The sequence below is a fragment of the Miniopterus schreibersii genome (genome assembly GCF_964146895.1).
Source record: "Miniopterus schreibersii genome assembly, chromosome: 3".
NCBI classification, from domain to species: Eukaryota; Metazoa; Chordata; class Mammalia; order Chiroptera; family Miniopteridae; genus Miniopterus; species Miniopterus schreibersii.
The window spans coordinates 27,230,567-27,253,801 of NC_138103.1; the positions used below are offsets into that span (position 1 = coordinate 27,230,567).

The window sequence follows — 23,235 nt, forward strand, 5'->3', positions numbered from 1 at the left end:
TGCTCTCAGACATGCCGAATATCTGAAGATTGCTGAGGCCTCAGTGTGGTGTGTCAGGGAGCAGGAGCAGGGTCAGGCCCAGGGCTGCAGGTTTGGTTCCAACACAGATTCCCTGGCAATGTCAGGCTGGGTCAGTCTCTTCTGTCATAAATCATCATTCCTTCACTGGCTACCTGGTGGGAGCTGAGCTACTGGGGAGGTGAATGGAGACTTTTTGGCCAAAGCTTGGGGTCAGTGTGCAGAAACCAGGTGTTTCAAAAACTTGGAGACTCGGCTTAATCCATCCCCCTCATCGAGGCAGCATCACCCCTGAGCCTGTCTGCCTGGGGCTCAGCCCCGTAGAGAACTGACAACACACTGCCTCCCAGGCCAGTCCATTGGTCTCTGTCGTCTGCTAGCTTTAGAGCTTTTCTTTACTTGGGACGCAAGCTGGCCTCCCCAGTGCCTCCCCTTAGCTCTGCCTGCCCACCAAGAAGAAGAAATAGCCAACATTGAGTGCTTACCATAGTCATACTGGGTATTCATTTATTCTTCAGTAACAACCCTGTGAAGTGGGTAGATACTATTGTTATCCCCATTGTACACCTGAGGACAGTGGGGCACAGAGAGGTTAAGTAACTTGCCTCAGGTCACACAGCCGTAAGCAGCAACATTGCTTCCATCCCATAGTCCACAATAGCCATAGAGATTTTAAGGTGGGGGCTGGAATCTTTTCTCCAGGCCAAAGTGGCACAGTCTAGAGTCCCCTCAGCTCCTCTGGGCATGCTCTGTGTTGGCCATGAGGCTTTGAACAGACATGGGCTTCCTGGTGTGGCCTACCCTCATACAATACCGTGCTCTGTTCACAAAGCCCAGAGATGCATTGGCACCCCCTACACAGGGGACTTGTGTGAATCTTGGGGTGTGTCCTGAACCACAACGAGCCAGGGTTCTCCCCAGAGCTGCTGTTCCCCAGTCTTCCTCCTTCACTGGTCAGAGCTCTAGAATTTTGTATCCTATCTACCCGACTGCTCCTGCAGGACCTGCCGAGTAACCATGACCCACCGCTGCTCAGGTTGTGTACTGCACAACTCTGTGAGCACTCTCCACAGAGACTGAAATGAATGAGCCCCCTCCCCAGAGCTGTAACAGCATCTGCCCAGCTCACTAGGCAGCAGATCTGTCTTGGGTTCTGGTTGGAGCTTGTTGGGGGTTTTCCCTCCCCTTGAAAGGCATTTTCCAGACACTCAGTGGTTCTGGGATCGTGTCTCCGTGCCTTATTGGCCAGGCCCCTTGAGGTTCACCCTGCTATGGAGCTGGCAGGGTTCCAGGTCGCCCGTGCACTGCCCAAGCTGGAACTGGATGGGAACTGGTCCACCTTGAATCTGCCACTTATTGTACAGAGGAATGAAGGAGCCCAGAGCTCACCACCCCTCGTGCCAGGTTGGGACTGTAATCCAGGCCTCCTGACTCCAGGACTGAGGTCCTCTCCTCTCTCTCCCAGGCTCCTCTCTCTGCTGTTGTTTCATCCTGTTCCTAAGTACCATGAGGGCATCTAGAGGGCAAGCAGATCTCCTCAGGTTTCCTAACAGGCTGGCTAATTGCTGGGTTTTGGCCCTCTTTGCAGCTCCTGGTAGACCAAGTACAGAGAGGCCACAAACAGCAGGAGCCTGGCATCTGGGGTGTGGATTTAGCCATGACTCATTAGCAAGCACAGAGCTGGGACTAGAGGCTTCAGTGCCTCCCAGAGGAGGGGTAAGGCAGGGCAGTGCCACACCAGGGCAAGCAGGGCTTGTTCCGATTAGGGCTTCTCTCACCCTGGAGGTAGGTATGTGGCTGTAGTCCACTCTTTTGTTCATCAGACAACAAGCGTTGATTCCGCGCCCAGCCAGTGTTCATCCCAGGTGTGTGCGCCGAGTACCCACAGTCCTTGCCTGTAGGAGTTTATGGTCGGCTGGGGAAGCAAACATTCGCAACGGGCTGTGGCAGGAACCCATCATAATGCAGTTGCTCACTTTGTGCACTGCCCAGCTCTAAGGGCAACTTCACATACACCGTGAGATGAATGAACTGTCCCCTGGAGTCGTGATGTACCAGCAGCCCAGTGACCTTAACCTCCTCCTGTGGGCACAGCGTAAGACTATGAGGTTGTCAAGGGAGGGCCCAGCCCTTGACAGGAGGTGAGGGAGAGGAGGTGGCTGGTGCCGATCACAAAAGAAGATGCTTAAACTGGATCTTGAAGGGTGAGACGGTCACATCAGCAACAAGGCCGGTGTTGCCTTCTGCTGGTGTTTGTGCCTCCAGGATGATTTATATGGTCTATTTCTGGAGTGACCCTCACAGCCAAGAAGGCATTGGGAGCAAATGCCACATCTCTTTGCCTTCACAGGGCTCTGTCAGACGCTGGGTGGCCACACCGCCCCCAGCGAGTACCTGCTCATAGCAGGCCAGTGAGGAGGGGGGGCTTCCACGGCCCCTGAGTGCACAGGCGTCCCCAAGAAGGAGCTAGGCCAGACCAGTGATTGCCACTTACTAAGGTGATAATTTGCTGTTGTCCCAAGCAATTATAGATTTCATTTGTCCAGGCAGTACTTGCAAATTGGATGTGGGACAGGCAGGGGCAGAGATGTCATTTGAAAACCAAAGAGCTGGAGGGAAGTGGAAGAGTGTGTGCTGTTGGTTGAGCAGAATGTCAGAGGGGAAGAGAGTAAATGCCACCTTGTTTACGATGCTTGCACAAGCCTTTCCTTTCAAGTCAGGTTCACTGAGGTATAATTTATGTGCAGTAAAATTCACCCTTTAGGGTACAGTTTTTTCAGTTTTGACAAACATGTGATCCAGTAACACCACCACCCCCGAGTTCCCGGGTACCCCTCTAAAGTCAACCCCAGTCCAACCTCTGACAACCACAAATCTGCTCTCTGACCTTACAGTTTTGCTTCTTCCAGATGTCACGTAAATGGAGTCATATAGTATTGCAGCCTTTTAAGTCTGGCTTGAACTTAGCAAAATGCCTTTGAGATTCATCCACATTTAACACGAATCGGTAATTCGTTCTTTTTACGGCCGAGGGCCCCATTGGATGTGCCGCCGGTCATCCCGTTCTCTAGCTGAAGGGAGGACACTGGGACTGTTTCCAGTTTGGGGTGATCACAGAAAGAGGCTGCAAACCTTTGCATGCAGGTCTTTACATGTGCAGAGGTTTCCATTCTGAGCCAGTACCCAGGAGTGGGATTGCTGGTTTGTGTGATCGGTGTGTGTTTAACTTTCTAAGAAACTGCCAAACTGTTTTCCAAATGGCGGTATCATTTTGCATTCCACCAGTTCCAGTTGCTTTCATTCCTTGTGAAAAAATTGAAGAATAGAGTAAAAGGGTGTTGCAGAGGTTGTGTTGATAAAGCTTCAGTGTCCGGGGGCTACGGACGGGAGAAGAGGACTGGGAGGAGAGAGATCCGTGGACACTCGGCTGGCCCCCAGCCCCCTGCAGTGCTGCATCCCCTTCAGATTCCTTTCCCATTTTAATCGTTGTAGAAGTGATATTCGGGCCCTTGCCGGGGCTGCTCGCCGGGCCTCTTTCTGCACGGCTCCCGTGGATGGGTTTTACGCACTGGGCACGGAGCCCATGCCGGGCCTCACGCTCCAGAGCAGCGATGCCAGATAAGTGACCACGTTTCCTGCATGCTGCTGCTCGCACACCATCTCTCCCTGCAGCTGCACCCGGACTGTTCTGGGGGCCATTCTGCCTGATGGGGACAGAGACAGGCATTGAGGGGTGGAGACACCCCCACCCCCCCACCCCCCACCCCGCCCCATGATGGAAAGCCTGGACATGGAGCCCAGCGTGTCTGCCAGGCACCAAGAGCGTGCTTAGGGCCAAGACCAGCAGGAATGAGATAAAAAGAGACAGAGTGATTGCTAGTTCCTGGCCTTGGGAAATTGATGGTCTTTTAGGAGGGACAGGGACAAGCAGGATACACCCCAGGCTAAGCAGTATTACCAAAGGCGACATGTGGCAGTTCAGGGTTCTTTGTCCCAAAACCGGCACAGATAACCACACCCCTCTCGTGCAGGGAAGAAAAGTACCCTGAAGGCTGGGCTGTCATTTAGGTGATGTGAATTAGGACTTAAATGACAGTGGGAACTCTCTAGTTGGTGAGGAAGGGGCCAGGACAGTGGGGATAGAGGGACAGTGACAGAGGCTTAGAGGTCAGAACATGGGGAGCCCATGGAAAAAAGTTTATTTGCATGACCCTGGCCAGAGCTGCCCTTCAGCCACTTCCTCCCTGAAAACGTAGGATTTGAGATCCATGGGCCTAATGCAGGATCTTAGAGGCTCACCGATTCAGGGGTCCCCAAAGATTGGGGTGTGCAATCAACATCTCTAGGCCCCTCTGAGACTTCCTGAGTCAGAACTGGGGAGAGTGCAGAGAGAAATAAGCAGCTCACTGGAGGTCACCACCAGCCTGGAGTCTGAGCTCTGGGTAAACCGAGTCATCTGGGTCACCACAGTGTAGGACTAATGCAGAACTAACATGATATCCTTTGTTTGTCTGTCCATCCACCCAGGTGCAAGTTCTTCAGTCTGACCGAGACACCAGAGGATTACACCATCATTGTCGATGAGGAGGGCTTCCTGGGTGAGTGCTCCTCTCGTGGGGGTTTGACTGGACTGTGCCCTGTGGTCAGTGCTGGCTGCCTGCCTCCTTCCTTCTGTGCCCCCTCCCTCCGCCCCCGGCCATTGGTGGCTTAGAAAGTCGGCAGAGAGTCTTTCTTCTCTCCCTGTGTCTTGGCTGACGGCCCCTCCCTCTCTCTGCTCCTGAGATGGCCCCAGGAAGGTGCCAGAGCTAACAGGGTCAGTGAGGCACAGCCGGGAGCTAAACAGCCAAGAAGGAAGAGACACGTTTCACTGAGCATCTACTTGAGTGAGGTGCTTTAAATTGTCCTCAGTCCTTGTTCTCGTTGGAGTGAGCCCCAGTTACCACCCTTCGTGATTTCCCTTTACCTTTTTTCTGTTTGTTAAATTGAGACACAATGCACGTACCACGGGATTCACCGTTGAGAAGTACACGGCTGTGCAGCCATCACCACTCTGATTCCAGACATTTTCTTCACCCCAGAGGGAAGCTCTGTTACCTGTCAGCAGTTGTTCTCCCCTCTCCCCATGTCCTTGCGGTTCTCTTATTACAGTTTTTTATGTTTGTCCTGCTCTAAGGTAACGGTGAACATTCACTCATGCTGACCAGTATACGTTAGTTTACGGGGAGGTGGTGTGTCCACGAGGAGCCAAGGACAGAAAGGGGAAGCCATGCTCCCAGGCGTACAAGCAGCTCGGAGCTGGGCTCCCCCAGAGCTGGCATGTGAACCACATGCTTCAAAACAGTACAGCCCAGCCAGGCGTGGCTCAGCGGTTGAGCATCAACCTAGGATCCAGGTGATCGGGGTTCGATTCCCGGTCGGGGCACGTGCCCGGGTTTCGGGCTCGATCCCCAGTCGGGGATGTGCAGGAAGCAGCCAATCGGTGACTTTCTCATCATTGATGTTTCTATCTCTCTCTCTCTCTCTCTCCCTCTCCTTTCCTCTCTCTGAAATCAATAAAGATATATTTATTTTTTTAAAAAAACAGTCCAAAGGACACAACAGATCCGACATTTTTAAGAAACCGCCCCACCCCAAAGACAGCTAGTAACTTTTTAGTGTTTCCTTTCCAACTTTTTTCTGTGCACTGGTTGTCTCTTTTTAATTTACTTACCACCATACTATATATAGAAATGCTTTCACTCAATATTTACATAACATCACAACTTAAAGTTTCCCGTGATATCACAGCCAGCAGCCCCACAGTCCTTGCCCAGTCCCGTAAGGTTAAACTTAAAGTTGCTCTAATTTTTCCCCAGTGATACATTTATAAACTCTTTAAATGTGCAACATTTGTTCTTCTTCAGGTTGATTCCTAAAATGGGGTCTGAGAAATGGCTTATGGGTCAGAAGTTGACTGTTTTACAGTTCTCAATTGACGCTGAAACCCCGGGGAAGCGACCTCCCAGCTATGCTCTGTCATCCTTGCCCACAGGTGCTCCAGGGCACCAAGCCAGTGTGGGGGGTGGGCCTGGCCCCCCACATCTCAAGGACACAGTGTCCTTCCCTGTCTGCAAGGGGGCATCTGTGTGGCCAGAGCAGGGATAGGGCAGGCCCCACAGGAGGCCCTGCCTCATTGTCAAAGGCACCCATGTAGCCACGCACTCATTTATTCAGCAGACATTTTCTGAGTGCAGGAGCCACAGGTACATGAACACTGTGTGCTTGGGCAACCCAAACATGTTTCCATCTTCATATGGGCACTCATCACGCCTTTGATGCAGAACTGCTGAGAATCGGGGCATCTGAACGCTCCAAAGTATTTATTCTCTGGAAATAGATATTCTATCTAACCCTCGTTCCCAGATGAAACTAAGTCTCTACCTCTCAAGGCAGCAAATGAGAGAACACCAAGAGCAAGGAGAGAGAGAGGCCGTAGTACCTGGCAAGCCGGTTTTGCAGGCCCTGGAAGGCCATGTGTGCAGGATTTATCACTAACCAGGGAGATGTCCTGCAGAGGAGTGGCTGGTTATTCTGAGCCAGTCCCCAGGGTTACAGGAGGCATGTTTACTGAACACCTGGGATGTGCCAGCATCTTGCTAGGCCCCGGAGATGTCGCTGGAATTGAGAGACACCATTCCTACTCCAAGAGCCTCAGGGCGCTGTGACTTCTGTATAAGGGTCTCCCTTCTGGGCTAGCAAAGCAGGCTGCCTGGATAGCTGTTACTGCCCGAGAAAAAGTTATGTACGTTTAAAGTAGTATCGCTCATACTCCTGTTGTGGAGCTCCAGGGGAAAGTACAAAATAAGGCTCCCCTGTTCCCTGCTGCAGAGACGCATCACCTCCTGGGATCATTCCTGTGGCCTGAGGGTAAAGAGTAAAGACCCGTTTATAAGAGGAAAAATTGACATTAAGATGCCCAGAGTCCCTGAATGACGGGGGACCGTTTGAAGCAAGAAACGCTGTGGTGGTTCCCAACAGACCAAGGTCAGGGGCCACTGAGAAGGAGGTGGGCCAGTGTGTGGTGGGGCAGTGTGAGAAGGCCCTCAGAGGGCAGGATTTGGGGTGGGAGTCCCGAATTCCACCCTCTGGCCTCAGCTGGCCGGGGGGGGGGGGGGGGGTGCATGTTCTCATAAGAGACTCTTCTTCAGGAAGGGAGTTTGGGCCGTGGCTGCCCCTAGGGACGGGGAGGGGTGCTGGTTGTGCCATGCTGTGTGTAGGATGGTGCCCTGTCCCCCAGTTCTGCAAAAATTGCTTCTCACCCAAGGGGCTTCCTTGGCCCAGGTGCCTCAATTATTGTTCGCTAGCAATATGATCAGCGGGCACCTTTTTCAGTTAAGAAGCAGCAGCTATGTGTAGTTCATATGTACTTAGAATGCTGAGCCTTTCCTGGGAGGGTGGGACAGTTGTCAGTGACATTAACCAGACAGCTCCCTATTTTATGTGGAATTTTAGAGGTTTTTGGCTCAAATGCATGCTACGTGTCAATGTGGCAAACAGAAGGAGTTTGTGTGCATGTGTGTCATTTGATCTTTTACATATTTAATGAGCACTTACTATGTGCAATGCTAGATGCTCTCAGGGGCCCAAAATAATATGAGCAGCAGTCCCTCTGAGTAGTGGGCAGCATCTTAGGTTTGCAGTAAAGCAGTGCACAGTGCTAATCAGGACCCCTTTGCTGGCCCCCACCCATCTCAGTCTCCTTGCCTGCATCAGTGGTGAATCTGTAACAGTTGGGGCAGGACATGTTCCCTGGGCTGTGACTGGCTGAAAGGTAGAGTAAGATGTTGAGAGGTAACTCCTGGCTTCACACTGGGCTAAGGTGGGAAGATCCAGGTTCCAGCTACTCACTGCTGATTGTTCTGGGTGAGTTACTCAGTGCCTTGGGGCCTCTGTGGCTTCGTCTCACACACAGGACCCTCCCTCCCTCTTAGTTCTGTAAGGCATGCTCGGGGTACAAGGCATACGAGTGGACCCTCGCATTCAAGCCTGTATCATTCAAGGGTCAGCTCTGCTCCTTTACAGTGAAATTGAACATGTTTAAAACTCTTGTTACACTTTACCCAACTGCCATCCAGAACCAGCAAAACTGCCACCAGCGGCATCATAACTGAAAGGCTCTGGCCTTTGATGAGCACTTGGGTGGGTGCCAGGCACTCAGCTAAGCGCTTGGTGGAGATTATCTCATTTAATCCTCCCAGCATCTTCTCCAGTACATCCTGATTTCATCATCCCACATTTGAAAACTAAAACCCTGGGGGCCCAAGGTCACACAGCCAGGATTAAACCCGCTGGCCCTACCCCGGGACTCTTGACTGTGCTGCAGGCAGGGTAGGCGGAGCCTGAGAAACACAGGCTCTGTGTGGAGGGCATGGCCACATAGCACAGGGAACCGCAGTCCTGCAGCCAGGACAGGGGGCTCCTGGGGAGGTGGAGGCCCCACCCAGCAACTGAGTGGCCCAACTTCGTGACTAGGAGGGTGGAGAGACACTGTTACCTCCTCTACGAGGGAGCGTCCTCAGTTCCAAGAGTTATTTTTAGGGCCTTGGACGATGGGCAATGACAGAGATAATCCATTTCAGTCTTGGAATGGGTCCACTTTTCCTCCAGGGAAAAGCCAGCTCGCCGCCTCTTGGCAGCTCGTCCCTGCAGCCCCAAAGCAGCACCTCAGGCACCCCAAGGCTTGGCCCGGGGTGAGGATGGCGCCTAGATAGCCCTTCCCTTTCCCCCAGAATGCCAGGGCAGTGTTTGGGGTCCATGGGGTCAGAGGCCACAAATGCTGTGGTCTCCAGCTGTTTCTGCCACTTTGACAAAGCTCCCCCTCCTGGATGCCTCAGAGGGGTGACCGCGGGTCCAGAGCTGAGCACCCTCTCATTCCAGCCCTGCCACTTGAAGAACCTGTGGGGCTTCTATCCAGGGCCGGGAGCCAGGAACAGAATTATTAGAATTTCAGAACTGAGCTGGCCTCCGGTTCTGGGAGCGTGTTTGCTCTGGCGGCCCTGGGGCTGAGAAATCTCTTTTCTGACACCTCGGGTAATGGGCGGAGAGACTAGGCACAGCTGCCCGGGACCCAGCGCCTTTTAAAACGTTTTCTCCAGCTCTCCCTTCCAAACCTTTTCCCTTTTCTGGGAAAGCCGCCCGCCTCTCCGCCAGCCTGGCCAAGGGCTGGCCCTTCCCAGCCAGCAGGGCCAATGGGCTGGCCGGGCTGTGGTCACCATGACGACCGAGCTGGGCAGGTAGGAGCCTGGTGGGGCCTCACTCAATTTCCCTGCCTTGGAAGCCTTTGCCTGAGGCCAGAGCAGCCTTCCCTGGGGCATTGTCATCTTCATCCCCGGTGCCTGGGCCCCTCTTCTCCTTAGCCCCGGTCCCAGACCTGGCTCTTCTTCCCATTTGGTGCCCAGGACAGAGCATGGGGGTGTCAGGCCTGGGTTTCAATCCTGGCACTGTTTTTCCCTAAGTGACCTTGGGCAAATGGCTGCCCTCTCAGAGCCCTGGTTTGTGGTATCAACAGGGAGAGCGACAGCCCCGTTGTGGGGTGGATTTGAGCAGGTGCCTGTGATGCGTGGAGAGTCCTGTGTGCAGCCTGTGCTCAGCTCCTCGGCCGCGTATTTGTGGAGACACATGTGTACCCACATCCCGTGCACAGGCTTCTCTGGGGGCTCTCAACAGGATGGAGTGAAAGGGGTGGTCCAAACCTACGGAACACGGGTCTTCGTGAGCTAGTCAGGGAGTCTGCGGTGGCTGTCACTCTGAACCTCCCCACCGTGCCCTGCCAGTGCCAGCCCCCAGGACTCCTGGGCTCTCGGGAGGGACTTGGACAACAGTCACTGCCCACCTGACAGTGGCATCATCAGGAGCCCTGCTGGAGCTGGGTGTTCTTCCAGAGAAGCCCAGCAGGCAGGCCTGATTGAAGCGGGGAGGAAACCCAGGGCCCCCATCCTGTCGTCTCCTGACCTCCCCTCTACCCCCAGCCTCTTGAGAGGTTCCTGGGAACCCAATTTGAAAACCGTGGGACCCATTCCACTGCTCTGAGGTGGTGATGGCAACACCTGCCACCCAGAGGGAGTGAGGACAGAATCGTTACTGACAGCTGAGTACTCATCATTTCACGGTTGAAGAAACTGAGGCCCAACACAGATAAACCACGTGTCCCCATAGTTCCCGCCCTAGTGAGCTGCCTGACGCATCTGAAGGCCTCCCTGGCTCAATCCTCCCGCAACAGAACCTCTGAGGCCGATCCCGTTGTCCTGACAGTTGAGAGCTCAGGCCCGGAGGGTGGACCTGGCCAAGGTCACACAGCTGGTCCCACGTGTCAGTCCCTACCTCTGTGGCCTGCTCTGCCCTGGGGACCGGGGTCCCATCAGTCACAGGCCTGCCTTCTGTGTTCCCCTCCAGAGCTGCCCTCCTCGGAGCACCTGAGCGTGGCAGACGCCACTTGGCTGGCCCTCAATGTCGTGTCAGGTGGCGGCAGCTTTTCCAGCTCCCAGCCCATCGGGGTGACCAAGATCGCCAAGTCGGTCATCGCCCCGCTGGCTGACCAGAACATCTCCGTGTTCATGCTGTCCACCTACCAGACGGACTTCATCCTGGTAATCGCAGCTGCTGGGCGACAGGGACACCCCCCGCAGACATTGTCTGCAAAGTTCTATGGCCCCCATTCTTTGACCAGCTCCGGGAGAGGTCAGGGGGATGTCGGGCTCATGAGTCAAATGTTGTTACGACCAGGCTGGGCTCTAGGTCTCTGCCCCACCTCACCCACCGCCTGCCTTTTGTGTGGGCCATGCTTGGTTTGACCTAGAGGCCAGGAGTGTGGGTGGGCTACCCTCTCAGCTGGACATCTGTCTCCCCACACCCCCACTCACACGCCAGGATGGCAAGCATGTCTGTTTGGTCATGGGGCCAGAGACAGCTCCTGGTCACCATGTCATTCTTTCTCTCCCAGGGGGCAAGGCCACCCTCGAGAGCATAGCCAGGGGAGAGGCAGGGACAGGTCTGGGCACAGCCTTCAAGAGGGTGGGGTGGGGGACAGACTTATACCTCTCGGCCCTCAGTGTGGTGTCTTCTCCCCCCCCACATCATTCCTGCTGCCCCTAGAGAGGTGTGTTTCTGGTCCAAGGCTCCCATCCCCCACCTGGACAGCAGGAGGCAAGAACAGGGGAAGCTGGTTCTGGGGCAGAATCTCAGAGTGAAGGGGTTACTGCCCCCATGCCCACTCGATCCAGGGACCACGGGACACTCACATCCTTGACTCCCCTTCCCCAGGTACGTGAGCGGGACCTGCCCTTTGTCACCCACACATTGTCATCAGAGTTTACCATTCTGCGGGTCGTTAATGGTGAGACGGTGGCAGCTGAGAACCTTGGCATCACCAATGGCTTTGTGAAGCCCAAGATGGGTGAGTGGGGGAGTCTGTTCAGACCCTGTTCCCAAGGTCTAATAAGGGTCGTAGATGTGGACACAACCAGCGATGGCCAGAGGCCACTCCCAACCTGGCCCCCAGTGTCAGGGCGGACCTCCCAGGGGCAGTGACTCTCTAGCTGAAGCTTGAACACAAGTAGGAGCTAAGCCAGGCGGTGAAGGTCGGGAAGGGCATTCCAGACAGATGGTACGGCATGTGCAAAGGGCCTGCATGTGAGCCTCGCATATCAGAAGAGCTGTAGGTGGTGGTGGAAGCTAAGAATGATGGGCCAGGTCTCAGGGCCTGTAGCCAGGCCTCCCAGAGTGTCTGTGGCTTACCCCAGCCCTCTTCCGGGCCTCCACCCGCCACTCGCTGCTCCTCTCTTACCGGCCTCAGCACCCTTGTCTTTGCCCCCTCACAGTCCAGAGGCCCGTCATCCACCCACTGTCCAGCCCAAGCAACAGCTTCTGTGTCACCAGCCTGGACCCCGACACGCTGCCTGCTGTTGCCACACTCCTCATGGACGTGATGTTCTACTCCAACGGGTAGGACCCCCTGGGTGTGTGGGGCCCAGGGTGGGCCGAGAGGAAACATGGCTGCGCTGAGGAGCCCGTCTCATCAGGGAGACAGACCTGCCCTGGGCGCTAGTCTGAAGGGGAGACACAGATGCACCCCTGAAGCTAGTCTGGTGGGGGCAGGAGTGGGGGAGGGGTAGCTCTACCCAAAAGCCGCATTCTGAGAAGGGAGACGTTCTTCCTTGGGAATCTCAAGACCTGGTGAAGCCCAGGTGTACATGTGTATGTAACAAACACCCCGCCGTCCCCTGAGCTCCAAGGGCAGGCTCAGTCCTTGAGGAGCAGTGACCTCGGGGGTTTTCATTCGGGGATGATAGGCTTTGTATTTTTCCTCAGAGCCGATTGTAAATTTAGGCCAGCACCAGGTCGGGTGGGTGCCCTAAGATGTGGGCTCACACGGGGATGGAGAACCCCGCCTAGGAAGGGGCAAGTGTAGGCTGCCCTGGGGGCCAGCTGGTCGCCAGCACTGTGGAGCGCTGTGCTCACCACCGTGAGTGCCGCGCAGTCCTGCGCATCTCACGGATGAGACCCAGGGGGACACTGGCTCAGGGGTACCCAGCAAGGCAGGGTCAGGGCCAGAACTCACCCTGCTCTCCCAGCCAGTGCTCTTCCCAGCATCTCATGCTGAGGCTCGCCGGCAGGGCAGGAAAGCCAGGTGGGGGTCGAGGTGCAGTGGGGCCCCCTACTCCACCCCTCACCAGTACCCCTGCCCCCAGCGTGAAGGACCCAATGGCTGCCAGTGATGACTGTGGCCACATCCGCTTCTTCTCCTTCTCCCTCATTGAGGGCTACATCTCCTTGGTGATGGACGTGCAGACGCAGCAGAGGTGAGCCGGGCCACGGGTCGGAGGTTGACCCAGGGTGGGCTGGGCCCCGTGGTGGGCACATCACCCACTTTGCCCCTAATCACCCACAACCCTTCCTTGCAGGTGAGCAGCAACTTAGAGACAAAGGCCCCTGGTCCTTCAAGTGCCATTTGTCCCTCAGCCCCCTCTCTGGAGCTGGGGAGGGGCAGTTGTTGCACAGCCAGTCCCAGCTGCCTTCCTGCCCCCCACGCCCAGGCAGGGAGGGTGCACAGAGAGTGGGTGGAGGGCTCGGCAGGAGTCCTCAGGGGCCATCCTGTGGCAGGTGGAGCAGGGGCTTGGCAAGGAAATCTCCATGGAGTGCTGGCCAGGGCACACTGTTAACATCAGCCTCGGGGGGTTTTCTCTCACTCCCTTTTAAGGTTTCCTAGTAATTTGTTGTTCACAAGCGCATCTGGCGAGCTCTGGAAGATGGTGCGGATTGGAGGACAGCCCCTGGGATTTGGTGAGCACTGTGGGGTTCAGTGGTGGGGGTTGGGGGGCTGGCATTGCCGAGTGCCTTCAAGCACTGAGGAACTCATGTCCCCCAGGGTCACTCAGACTGTCTGTGCCCCGTGGTACAGATGGGGAGACTGGGATTTAGGGAGCCTGAGTTGCCTGACAAGTGGGTGACAGGAGGTACAGGCCTCTGGAGGATGGGAGGAATGGCTTCAACCAAAGCACTCTTCTTTCTCCCCCCACTAGAAAAGTAATACCTGCTTATTATTAGAACATTGGGACATAATAAAAATTGAAGAGGGAAATAAAATCACTCCTTAGTCCCTCTGCTCACAGGTAATGCTATTGTAGTTTTTAATGTTTCCTTCCCATAAGTAAATGTGTTCACTGATCGCACGTCAGTCTCAGACATCCCACTCTTTACGCCTTCTGTCCTGGGAGGAGCACTTCCTCCACCAGAGCCACAGTGACCTGATCCCATGGAGAAAGTCACAGTAATTCCCTCTGACTCAGCCTAACGGCGCTTTCTACAAGTCTCCACACAGTGTCTTTGGTAGTTTCCTCCGTAAGCATTTTCCAAGGGGCCCCAGGCCTCAGACCTCTCAGCTAGAAGGGGTGAGGTGCAGGCTGGGGCCCCACTGGGAGTGACTGTAGGGTGCCTGGGAGTGGAGCTCTGTCTTGATTAGAAGTTATTTCCTTGGGCTAGACCATTAGACCCAAGAGCTTGAACCCAGAAGCAGCTCTTGGTAAATCACAGAGTGGTCATTTCCAGGGAGCATCCTCGGCAAGCCCCAGTGGGATCGGTGACCCTGATTTCATAGATAAGGTACAGAATGTTCCCGTAACGCTCACACTGCTCCAAGGGCCATCAGGTCAGCCCCAAGGGCTCTGCTCCTGGTACAGGACACAGAAGCGGCAGGGCATTTTGACCTGGGAGCAAGGGGTTGATGGAGCCAGGTTCTGCCACCTGCTTCCACCTTTCTCATGAGTTTGCAGATAGACAGACAGTGCCCCCTAACTCTGCTGACATCAGGCCAAAGCCAGAGCCATCCTGGAGGCAGGACAGTGGTCGTAAATGTACACTGAAGGCTCCTGGTCTGACCCCGGGCCCAACGTGTTTTCTCTCGCCACCTCCACAAACGCCAGCATTCCTCCTGCCCACATTTGCTGCCCGGTGCAGGGTTGTGGGGTTGTGAAGATACAGTAGCCCAGAGGCACTCACCAGTGAAGGAGGCTGGAAGTGGGACCTCAGGCTTGTTGCTTAACTCTGAGCTTCAGTTTCCTGATCTGTAAAGATGCTGCCTCAGGGTGATTCTGAGCACTGCATAAGGTGTCAGTCACACTGAGTGCTCAGCAAGCAGCAGTTGCTGTCACTGTCACCTGTAAGGATCCCGGTGGCTTGGAGAAGGTTCAGGAAGGGAAGGCTTCTGGCAAGAGGAAGCGCTAAAGCTGACCGGTGGATATTCACTGGGCCACCAGGGAGGAGAGGGCAATACCAGCAGAGGGAGGTGTGACATAACTCCTCTCCACGTCACCCAGGCCCCTGGACCCTGGGTAGGGTCCAAGGGGGGAAAGGGTAGGAGAGGAAACTTGCCAGGTCCTCCCAGGCGGAGAGGCAGGGTCCTGACGCCAGACTAAGGGGTCGGCCGCCACTTCTCCCCGACGGTAGAGACCAGTGGGGCTTCGCAGGTGAGGGGAGCAGCCAGGGGTCACCAGGAGACACAGAAAGAGGCAGGAAGACACAGATGCCTGCTTATCTCTTTATCCCCAGCTTTGCTTCTGAGGTTACCCAGTTACACTCAGTATAATAATATTACCCAAAGAGCCGGGATGAAGGAGAAATAAAACATAGGTGGGATAGGAGCTGAAACAACCATCTCTCGGTGGGCAAACGTCTGCCCATTGCTGGGGGAGAGCTTGGCCTCGTGGAGAGCGATGGGGAAAGGGTGTAAGACGCCGTGTGAGCCGAGCAGGCAGCAGCTGGCTCTGCCCTCCCAGGATGGGGAGAGTTCAGGGCCATGCTGACAGCTCTGAAGAGTCCTGCAAGAAAGGTGATTCAGACGCTGAACAGTCTAGACCGGTGAATCCCATGTGTGTTTGACCGTGGTTGGAGTAAATATATTTTACATCGTAACCCAGCGTGCACACCACACACCCCCAGACAACTCGAACTGCAGTGTCACAAAACTGCACTCCCCTAGCCACGCGCTGTGCCGTTTGGCCTTTCCTTTCCCATTGTGTCATTTTATAAAACGCTGGTCACCAGCCTTCTAAATTAATGTCACAAATGGGTCCCAACCTGTAATTTGAAATGCACCATTCTAGACCCTAAGTTCCTCCCCTCCTCCTATAGAAATAGTTGTGTCTGTAGCTGAAGGTGTCTCAGGACACAACCAGTCCCCGGGCGTGTAGGCATGAGGCCTGCACAGCCACCAAAGGGGTCTGGCCAGAAGCCTGGTAGACCAAGGAGAAAGCGGTAACTTGAGAGACCTCCAGGGTCACTGCACAGGTCCCTGGGTGGGTTGACGAGCAGGCCAGGGCCAGGGAGTGGAGGGTCAGATCGGATGCTGGGTGTGGTGACTATGGAGGTGGGGTCCAGGTTAATTTCCAGGCTTAGGCCTCAGAATCCCATGGGAGCTGGCGACCAGATCCCAACTCTACCCCTACCCCACCCCCAGTCAGGAGGGACAGTGTTGGGGAAATGCATCATCATCAAAATCCGAATAGTAGCTTTTAGGAAAACGCATGGGATTGTATTGGAGAGGAGTAGTCCTTAGATCCTGGAGATCTTCCTGTAGGAGGAAGCCTTGAATGGTGCCTTTAAATCAGGGAGGAAGCTGCTGGTGAGGATAAGACTAGCCCCAAGGGTTATCAGATGAGGTTTTGGGGAGACCAGAAAGCACCACAGACCCTGCTTCAGATGCTAGAGGGAGTAGAAGTCACATCTCAGCCCCAACCGAACGCCTGACATTGCCATGAGGATCACCCAGCGAGGGCTCCACTGAGGAAACTGATGCTCAGAGAGAGGAATTTACTTGGGCACAGTCATAGGGTTAGAAAGAGTCAGTGACAGAAAAGGGGGCCTGAACCATGTGTTCCATTGCCCACACTGCCTCCAGCTCCATCAGAGAACTAAAGATGGCCAGGAAGATTAATTGGGGCTATAGAGCATGGAAACAGAGGGTGGCCAAAGTAGGAACTGAATGGAGAGCTCATTGCTGGCCGAGGGAGTCAGAGCAGGCTCCTGGATCGAGGGACCTTTGCACCAGGCCTTCACAAGGAGGGTGGGAATTCTCTGGGAAGATTGTGGGTGCAGGACAGGCACTGCTGGCAGAGAGAGGGGAAAGGCCGAGAAGCGAGAAGGGCCGAGGGTGCACGGGTGATAATGCTTCGTAAGGCTGAGCACAGTCCCCACCTCTGTCCCCAGATGAGTGTGGCATTGTAGCCCAGATCTCCGAGCCCTTGGCTGCTGCAGACATCCCCGCCTACTACATCAGTACTTTCAAGTTCGACCACGCACTGGTGAGTGTCCAGCCCTGGCCCCGGGGCAGGGAAGCTGGCCCCAGGAGCTCACCCGTTTGCTGCCTCCTGCCCTCTGCAGGTACCAGAAGAAAACATTAACGGCGTCATCAGCGCCCTGAAAGTCAGCCAAGGAGAGAAGCATTAGAAGGGTCTCACTCCTCCCCATCCACCCCCCTCCCGAAGATTCTTCTTGCAGTATTTCTCAACAGACTGGAAAATCGGCCCTAGGTCCCCCAAGGAAGGGACCTCAGAGATACCCCCAATTGCTGACTCCGCAAGGCCTGGAGCCCAGGCCAGGGCCGCCTCGTGTCATCTTGCCTTCCCAGAGCCCCCAGACCCTCCAGAGAACACCCCTATCTCCTCCCTCCACCCCCACTCCAGAGAATGCCGTCTGAGGTCCAGGGAGCAGATGAGCTGACCCACCTCCTCACCCAGCCTTGCCCTCAGCCAGGCGCAAACACTGACGTAAGCTGGCACCTCCTACAAGACACTGGGGTACAAATTCGTGTGTTATCTTGGGGGACGGGTCACGCTGGGCTGAGTTCATGGAGCCTGGGGAGGCCCCCATGAGGGTGGGAAGCTGGATTCTGTGGTTCCTGGTCTCTGGTTCCATCAGCTCGGGGCTGGTTCCCAGAGTGGAGGCCAGTGGGCGGCCTTCGGGACATGTGCTGGTGAGACTTCGGCCAAGCTCGAGTGGGGCCCCAAGCTGGGGAAGACCCCAGCCATCCGGAACCTTGCCTGCCAGCCGCAGACCCTGTGCCCCAACTCCCAGCAAGACTGCCAAGGGGGCCCTGTCCAGACCCTCCCCACCACAAGCACTCACTCCTGGGAGGGTGGTTCCCAGGAGACCCACCAGCCTAGGGCACGAGCTCCTGTCCCCGCTGCTTTCCCTGGACCCTGCCCAGGCAGGTGGAGCCTCGGTTTCCCCCAAGTGGGGGTACTCCCAGCATTCTGGGCCTGGGGTTTCTTAGGTCACCCCCACTTCCCCAACAGTTGACCAGCACAGGGCTCCCTTGTCCTGTCCCCTCCCTTGCCCCACTTTGGGGAACATGAAAGGCCTCTGCCCCCAACTCACCTGCCTGCCCGCCCCTCATTCGGGGACTGTGGCATTCATGAGTACTTGACCTGGGAGGCAGCTTATCTGAGCCTTAATAGAGAAAACCATACTTTGTTTTAGTTTCTTATTTAATGTATTTGCGCCCAGGCTGTGGTTGGCAGCTGTTTCAAGAGACAGGGCCTACTGAGTTCTTTCGGGGGGCCCAGAGGCTCAGCATCACTTGGCTGGTGCCCTGTGACTCCAGGGACAAACATAAGAACTGGGGCCTTTGACCCTCTCTGGAGCAGGACACTGGGAGCAGAGGTCTGTTACTACACGGGCCCCCAGGGTGCCCCATACAGGGCTGCCCTGCCAGGCCTAATGACAGGTACCCAGGCAGCTGTGCTTCTAAGTATCTGGGGACCTGAGGGCCCAGGGAGGTGGACAGCCAGGTGGCAGGCCAGCTGAGGCAGGCAGGTCCCCCTGGAGGCTTCCCAGGCAGAATGGGGTGAGTCCCGGTGCCTCCTCTCCAGCTGGGGGTGCTTTCTGAGCTCACAGGGCCTGCTGTGGCCCCTGCCCTTCCTGGTGCTCTTCCTCGGGCATCAGCTGATCTGTGCTGTCCTTGAGAAGCTCAGAGGAAAAGGGGTGTTTTCTTGGGCTGGTGAAGGGCCTGTGTGAGCCCCACTCCCCCTTCTCTGAGCTATGTGGGACCCTTTGTGCCCTGAAAGCCCCCAGATGCAGTAGCTGTGCAGCTGAGCTGGATCCTTGGAGATCTCAGGGCCCATGCACTGATTAGGAGCCTATCTTTTTTTTTTAAGTTAATTCATTTTGCACAAAACTCCATAACAACCAAAACGTGTAACTTGTTTGCTGGTTCCAAAATGGGAGTGGCCAACTGGTTAGGGCAGCACTTGAAGCCCCAAGTCCCCTTTCTGTCCCTGGAAGGCCTTGGTTTTCCGTGGCACACCTCTCCCAGCCCCTTCATGTCCGTCCCCTTGATCACGTCACTTGGCCTTTTTTCCCTTCTGAGCAAGTGTGTAGGCCCCGTGACCCCAGAAATGCGTGCTCCCCAGGCCCCTAGGGCGTATCTATTGTACACACGTATAAATACCTGTGTTTTATGTTGATATAGATATATACTGTAAATAGCATATATACTTGAGCAATATATATGTTAATATATACTGTGTGGGCACGCACACACGTGTGTGTGGTACGTGGATGCAGACCCCACTGTGTGTATGCGTGTGTGTGGGCGTGAGGGCCTCACCCACCATTTCTGCCGTGCACACAGGCACGTTTGAGCCACCGTGTATTTTTAATTCAAGTATATAGGCAATACGACTGAGAGAAGCCAGCTGGCCGCTACCTCGGCCCTGACTTGACAGAAAAACAAACCAGCAGCCCAGGTGGGGGTGTCGAGGGTTTCTCCCCAGTCTCCCTTGAATGCTGGGTTCAGCCCCTTTCTGCACCCCCATCTCCACGGCCAAGACCCCTGACACTCTTGTGTTTGGAAGATGGTAGAGCAAAGAGTGGAGGAGTTGGAACCTCTTGCTTTTGAACAGAACAGCTCCCTTCCCAGTTCTCCCCGCCCGAAGCCCCAGGCCAGCTGGACGGTCATCCCGAGTCTCCATCCAGGTCTGCTCCCCTCTAGGAGCTGTGCTCACGCTGATTGCTTTACCTGATTGTTTTCACCTGCAAGCTTAGCAACCCCAGGTTCTTTTCCCAGGTCTCCTCCTGGGGTTTGGCCCTGTCTGACTGAGAAGCGGACCTGCGTATGCCCTTGATGTTGTGTCCAGGGAGGGAATGGGGCAACTGCCACCTGGGAAACCCACCCTTTATTTTCCCAGCTCCAGTCCTGCTGTGTGAAAAGGCCCACGGAGGCTGGGCAGGCGCATCCTCTCGGATTGTGTGTGCCCGTGATTAGCAGAGTCCCTGATTTGGTCTCCACAGCATTTGGTGGGGGGCAGGCATGAGTGCTTTTCCGACTGGCCAGCAGTTCACCCCCCCTCACCCCCCAGCCCCCACCATCTCCAGATTTGCTGGGTGTGGGATCTCCAGACCTCAGGCTCTCCTTGGAGGGAGCATGTACCCAGACCTGCCAGAGAGGTGGCCTGAGGAATATACCCGGAGGATTTCTTGGCTCTGGTTGGTGGGGCATGCAGCATGGGGAGGAAAGCTGAGTTCTTAGGCAAGGCTGCCTCAGGGGGAGCAGGCAGGCCCTGTGTCTTTGCTTTGGTGCCACTCCCTGGGAAGAAAAGCTTGAACTATCTAAATGCCACCCTTACCCCTTGCCCACCCCATCCCTGTACACTGCAATGGGGAGAGCTCAAGGAGGGGAGAGTGAGGGAGGAGGTGTCATGACCACCCTTCTCCCTCATCCCCAACTGTAAAAACCTGCCTCTCCTCCATCCTCAGCCTGGGCTTCTCTGGTTCCCAGGAAACTCCTGCCCCTTCAGCCCCCAGTCCAGACATAGCAAAGATGCACAATGCCAGCTCTGCACCCCCTTGCTCCCTAAGAGTCTCCAGAGCCCCACAAGAGGCACCACCCATGCCACTGCCCTTAGCCCAGGGTACACACCCAAGCTGGAGAGGCGCGTGCAGACCTCCCCTCCCCAAGATTCAGGGGGTCAAGAGCCCCCCAGCACCAGCATTCACCACCTCCAGGCTACAGGGCCCTGGTGGGCAGGGAGGGAGCCAGGCGACCTAGAGTTGCCCACTGGCCTCCCCCAGCAGGCAGCATGGCCTCAGGGACCTGTATAGTCTCCAAAAGAAGATGTGTGGTCTGGTGAGGCTTGTTCCCACTGAGACGACAGAATGCCTTGAAAGTCTGAGGATCTGGAAGGGACCAGGCCCCTGTTTCCAGCCACGGATACCATTTGCCTAATAATCAAAGATGAACCTGCCTTCCCACCTCCGGTCCTTCCTGGCTGCATTTTCTGGGCAGACGTTTAGAATCCCCACGGCCACCCTGAGCCACCTTTCTGAGACTTGAGTCTGGATGTGGGGACAGCTAGGGCCCTTCCCAGCCCCAGCTAAGAGAGGGGACCTTGGGCCTCTCCCTGTTAATAGCAGAACACTCCAGCCCGGAGAAATTGTTGATCCCACTTCCTGAGTGAACACTGGGTGGGGGGTAGGAAGAAAACACCCCCAAAATATCTGCCACTGTCAGGGCTGGGGAGCGGCCAGCCACTGCTGCCCCAGCCTCTGGGAATGGAGGTGGTTGGCTTGAGAGGAGCTTAGGGGAGGGGCATGGAGTCCCTGGCAGTGGGAAGACTCCTTCTCAGGCTTCCTAGCTGCTGTGCTCAGGAAGGGGCTAGGCCTAGAGCAAGCAGTAGCCCTCCACTCAAAGAGGCCGCCTGGGAGGAGGGCAGGCCTGGGAAGAGTGGCCAGGGCTTGTTGCGAGGGTAGTTGAGCCCTGGTATAGCTGGATCTCAGAGCCCATTCTAGTTTGGGGGGGGTTTTCATTTTCAAATTAGAGGCATCCAAAGGACAACCTTAACAGTCTCATATTGTTTGCATAGGCCGTGGGGGAAAGCCACAGGGTGGGCTGTGGCCTTCAGCTTTGATATTTGCGCACTCCTGGGAAGCCTGCTGTGTTGGGAAGGTAAAGAGTAAAGACGGGAGCTGTTGGCTGAGTCGCCTAGAGTGGAGGCAGAAGCCGGCAGCCCAGCTCATGGCACCCGTGGGCAGCTGGTGGTGCGGGAGTTTGTGGCTCTCTGTTCAGGGGGACGGGGGGGTTGTGAGAGTCAGGAGTACAGGGTGCCTTCCGCCCTGGGAGTCAGGACATTGTTCTGTGCATGGCCACACGTGTTTGCACTTACACATGATGTGTGAGTATGTGCTGTGTCATACACATTAGTGTGTGTTGGAGCATATGTGTGCGGAGTCCAAACCTGAGCTAAGAGACTGGCTCATTCAGTATTTTGAGGCCTTGGTACCATTTTAACCTGTGGGCCACATGCTGAGGTTGGGCGGGGTGGGGGAAGGGGGGGTGGCAGACCTGGAAGACTGCCCGAGGCCACTTGATTTTGTTAGCACTGCTCTGTGGTTGGGACAGGGACTCTGTCCACACAATGGGACTGAAAGGCTGGACCTGGCGGGCGACTCCTCAGAAGCATCCAGTCCCGAAGTCAGTATTCACAGGGAGAGGCTGTGGGTGCTGGGCCCCTCACCTCCTGGGGCTCCTCCGAGAAGGGTGTCCAGCAACATTGGAGACCAGGGGGTTGGGAGGGGAAAGATGAAAAACAGGCCAAATTCAGGTCCCAAGACAGAGACAAAGCTCAATGTGTTTTCTGTCCGCTGCCTCAGTTTACCTTTTCAGAAATGGTCCAGGAAGAACTGAGCAGTTTTGGCTCCAAAACTGGGGAGGGGGGCATCTAACACAAACTCCCAAGCCCTCTTCTTACTATATGCCAAAATCATTTCCGTTATCCCAAGATGGGGGCGAGTGGATGTTGGATGCACAGTGAGGCTCTGCAGGGCCTCTGCCTGCCCAGGGCCTCATCTTGGGGAATCTGGCCCTCGCCTGGCATGGCCCAGGTCACCAGCAGTAGCAGTGGCACCTGGCCCTGGCCCTGGCCCTGGCCCTGGCCCTGGCCCTGGCCCTGGCCCTGGCCCTGGCCCTGGGGGAGGGGGAGGACTGGGCAGCCCTACACCCAGGCCCCTCACGCTTACTTACTTTGTTGAAGAAACAAAACCCTCGAGATTCATGTACTGTATGACGGAGAGAAAAAAGTACCTAATGTTCCCCAAAAAAGACAGTATATTTTGTACTTTGTAAAGTGTTAATTAAAATGGAGAAAACGATGTTGGCTGACAGCTGTCTCACTTTGTTCGGATCCAGGGCCACGGCTCATCTCCCCTCTCTCCATCCTGTGGTCAGGGGAGCCCAGGCCAGGGGCTGGGAAGGCAGAAAAGCTTCCAGCCCAACACCCAGAACCAGACAGGAAACAGCCCCCAGAGCAAGAGGGGTGTATCAGTTACCAGATGCTGCGGAATAAGTTGCCCCAAACTTAATGGCTTGAAATGATTGTTTACGTGGCACGGCTTCTGTGGGTGGGGAATTCGGGGGCACTTTGGGTAGTTGAGGCTCAGAGCCCCTCACGAGGCTGCAGTCCTCTGAAGGCTTGGCTGGGACTGGAGGATCCCCTTCCAAGGCGGTTCATTCACAGGGCTGCTGTTGGCAGGAGGCCTCCGTTCCTCTCCACATGGGTCTCCCCACAGGGCTGCTCCAGTGTCCTCACAGTACGGTGTCTGGTTTCCCTCAGAGCACAGGAAGTAAGGGCCAAAGTCAAAGCCAAAATGTTTTTCCCCTAGCCTCAGAATCCACACACTGTCACCACCATA

The 23,235-nt window shown here is 55.6% G+C and overlaps 1 protein-coding gene across 1 annotated transcript in view; it reads left to right on the forward strand.

Moving 5' to 3' along the window:
• The window catches only part of CASTOR2 (cytosolic arginine sensor for mTORC1 subunit 2), a 47,303-nt gene extending 24,608 nt beyond the window's left edge, over nt 1-22,695 (forward strand). The window contains exons 2-9 of the mRNA XM_081133152.1: nt 4,546-4,616; nt 10,450-10,643; nt 11,317-11,449; nt 11,874-11,997; nt 12,744-12,854; nt 13,253-13,335; nt 16,756-16,850; nt 16,930-22,695. Coding sequence (XP_080989278.1) covers nt 4,546-4,616; nt 10,450-10,643; nt 11,317-11,449; nt 11,874-11,997; nt 12,744-12,854; nt 13,253-13,335; nt 16,756-16,850; nt 16,930-16,995 — 877 coding nt within the window. The 3' untranslated portion in view covers nt 16,996-22,695. The remainder of the gene's footprint in view (nt 1-4,545; nt 4,617-10,449; nt 10,644-11,316; nt 11,450-11,873; nt 11,998-12,743; nt 12,855-13,252; nt 13,336-16,755; nt 16,851-16,929) is intronic.
• Nucleotides 22,696-23,235: the final 540 nt, after the last annotated feature.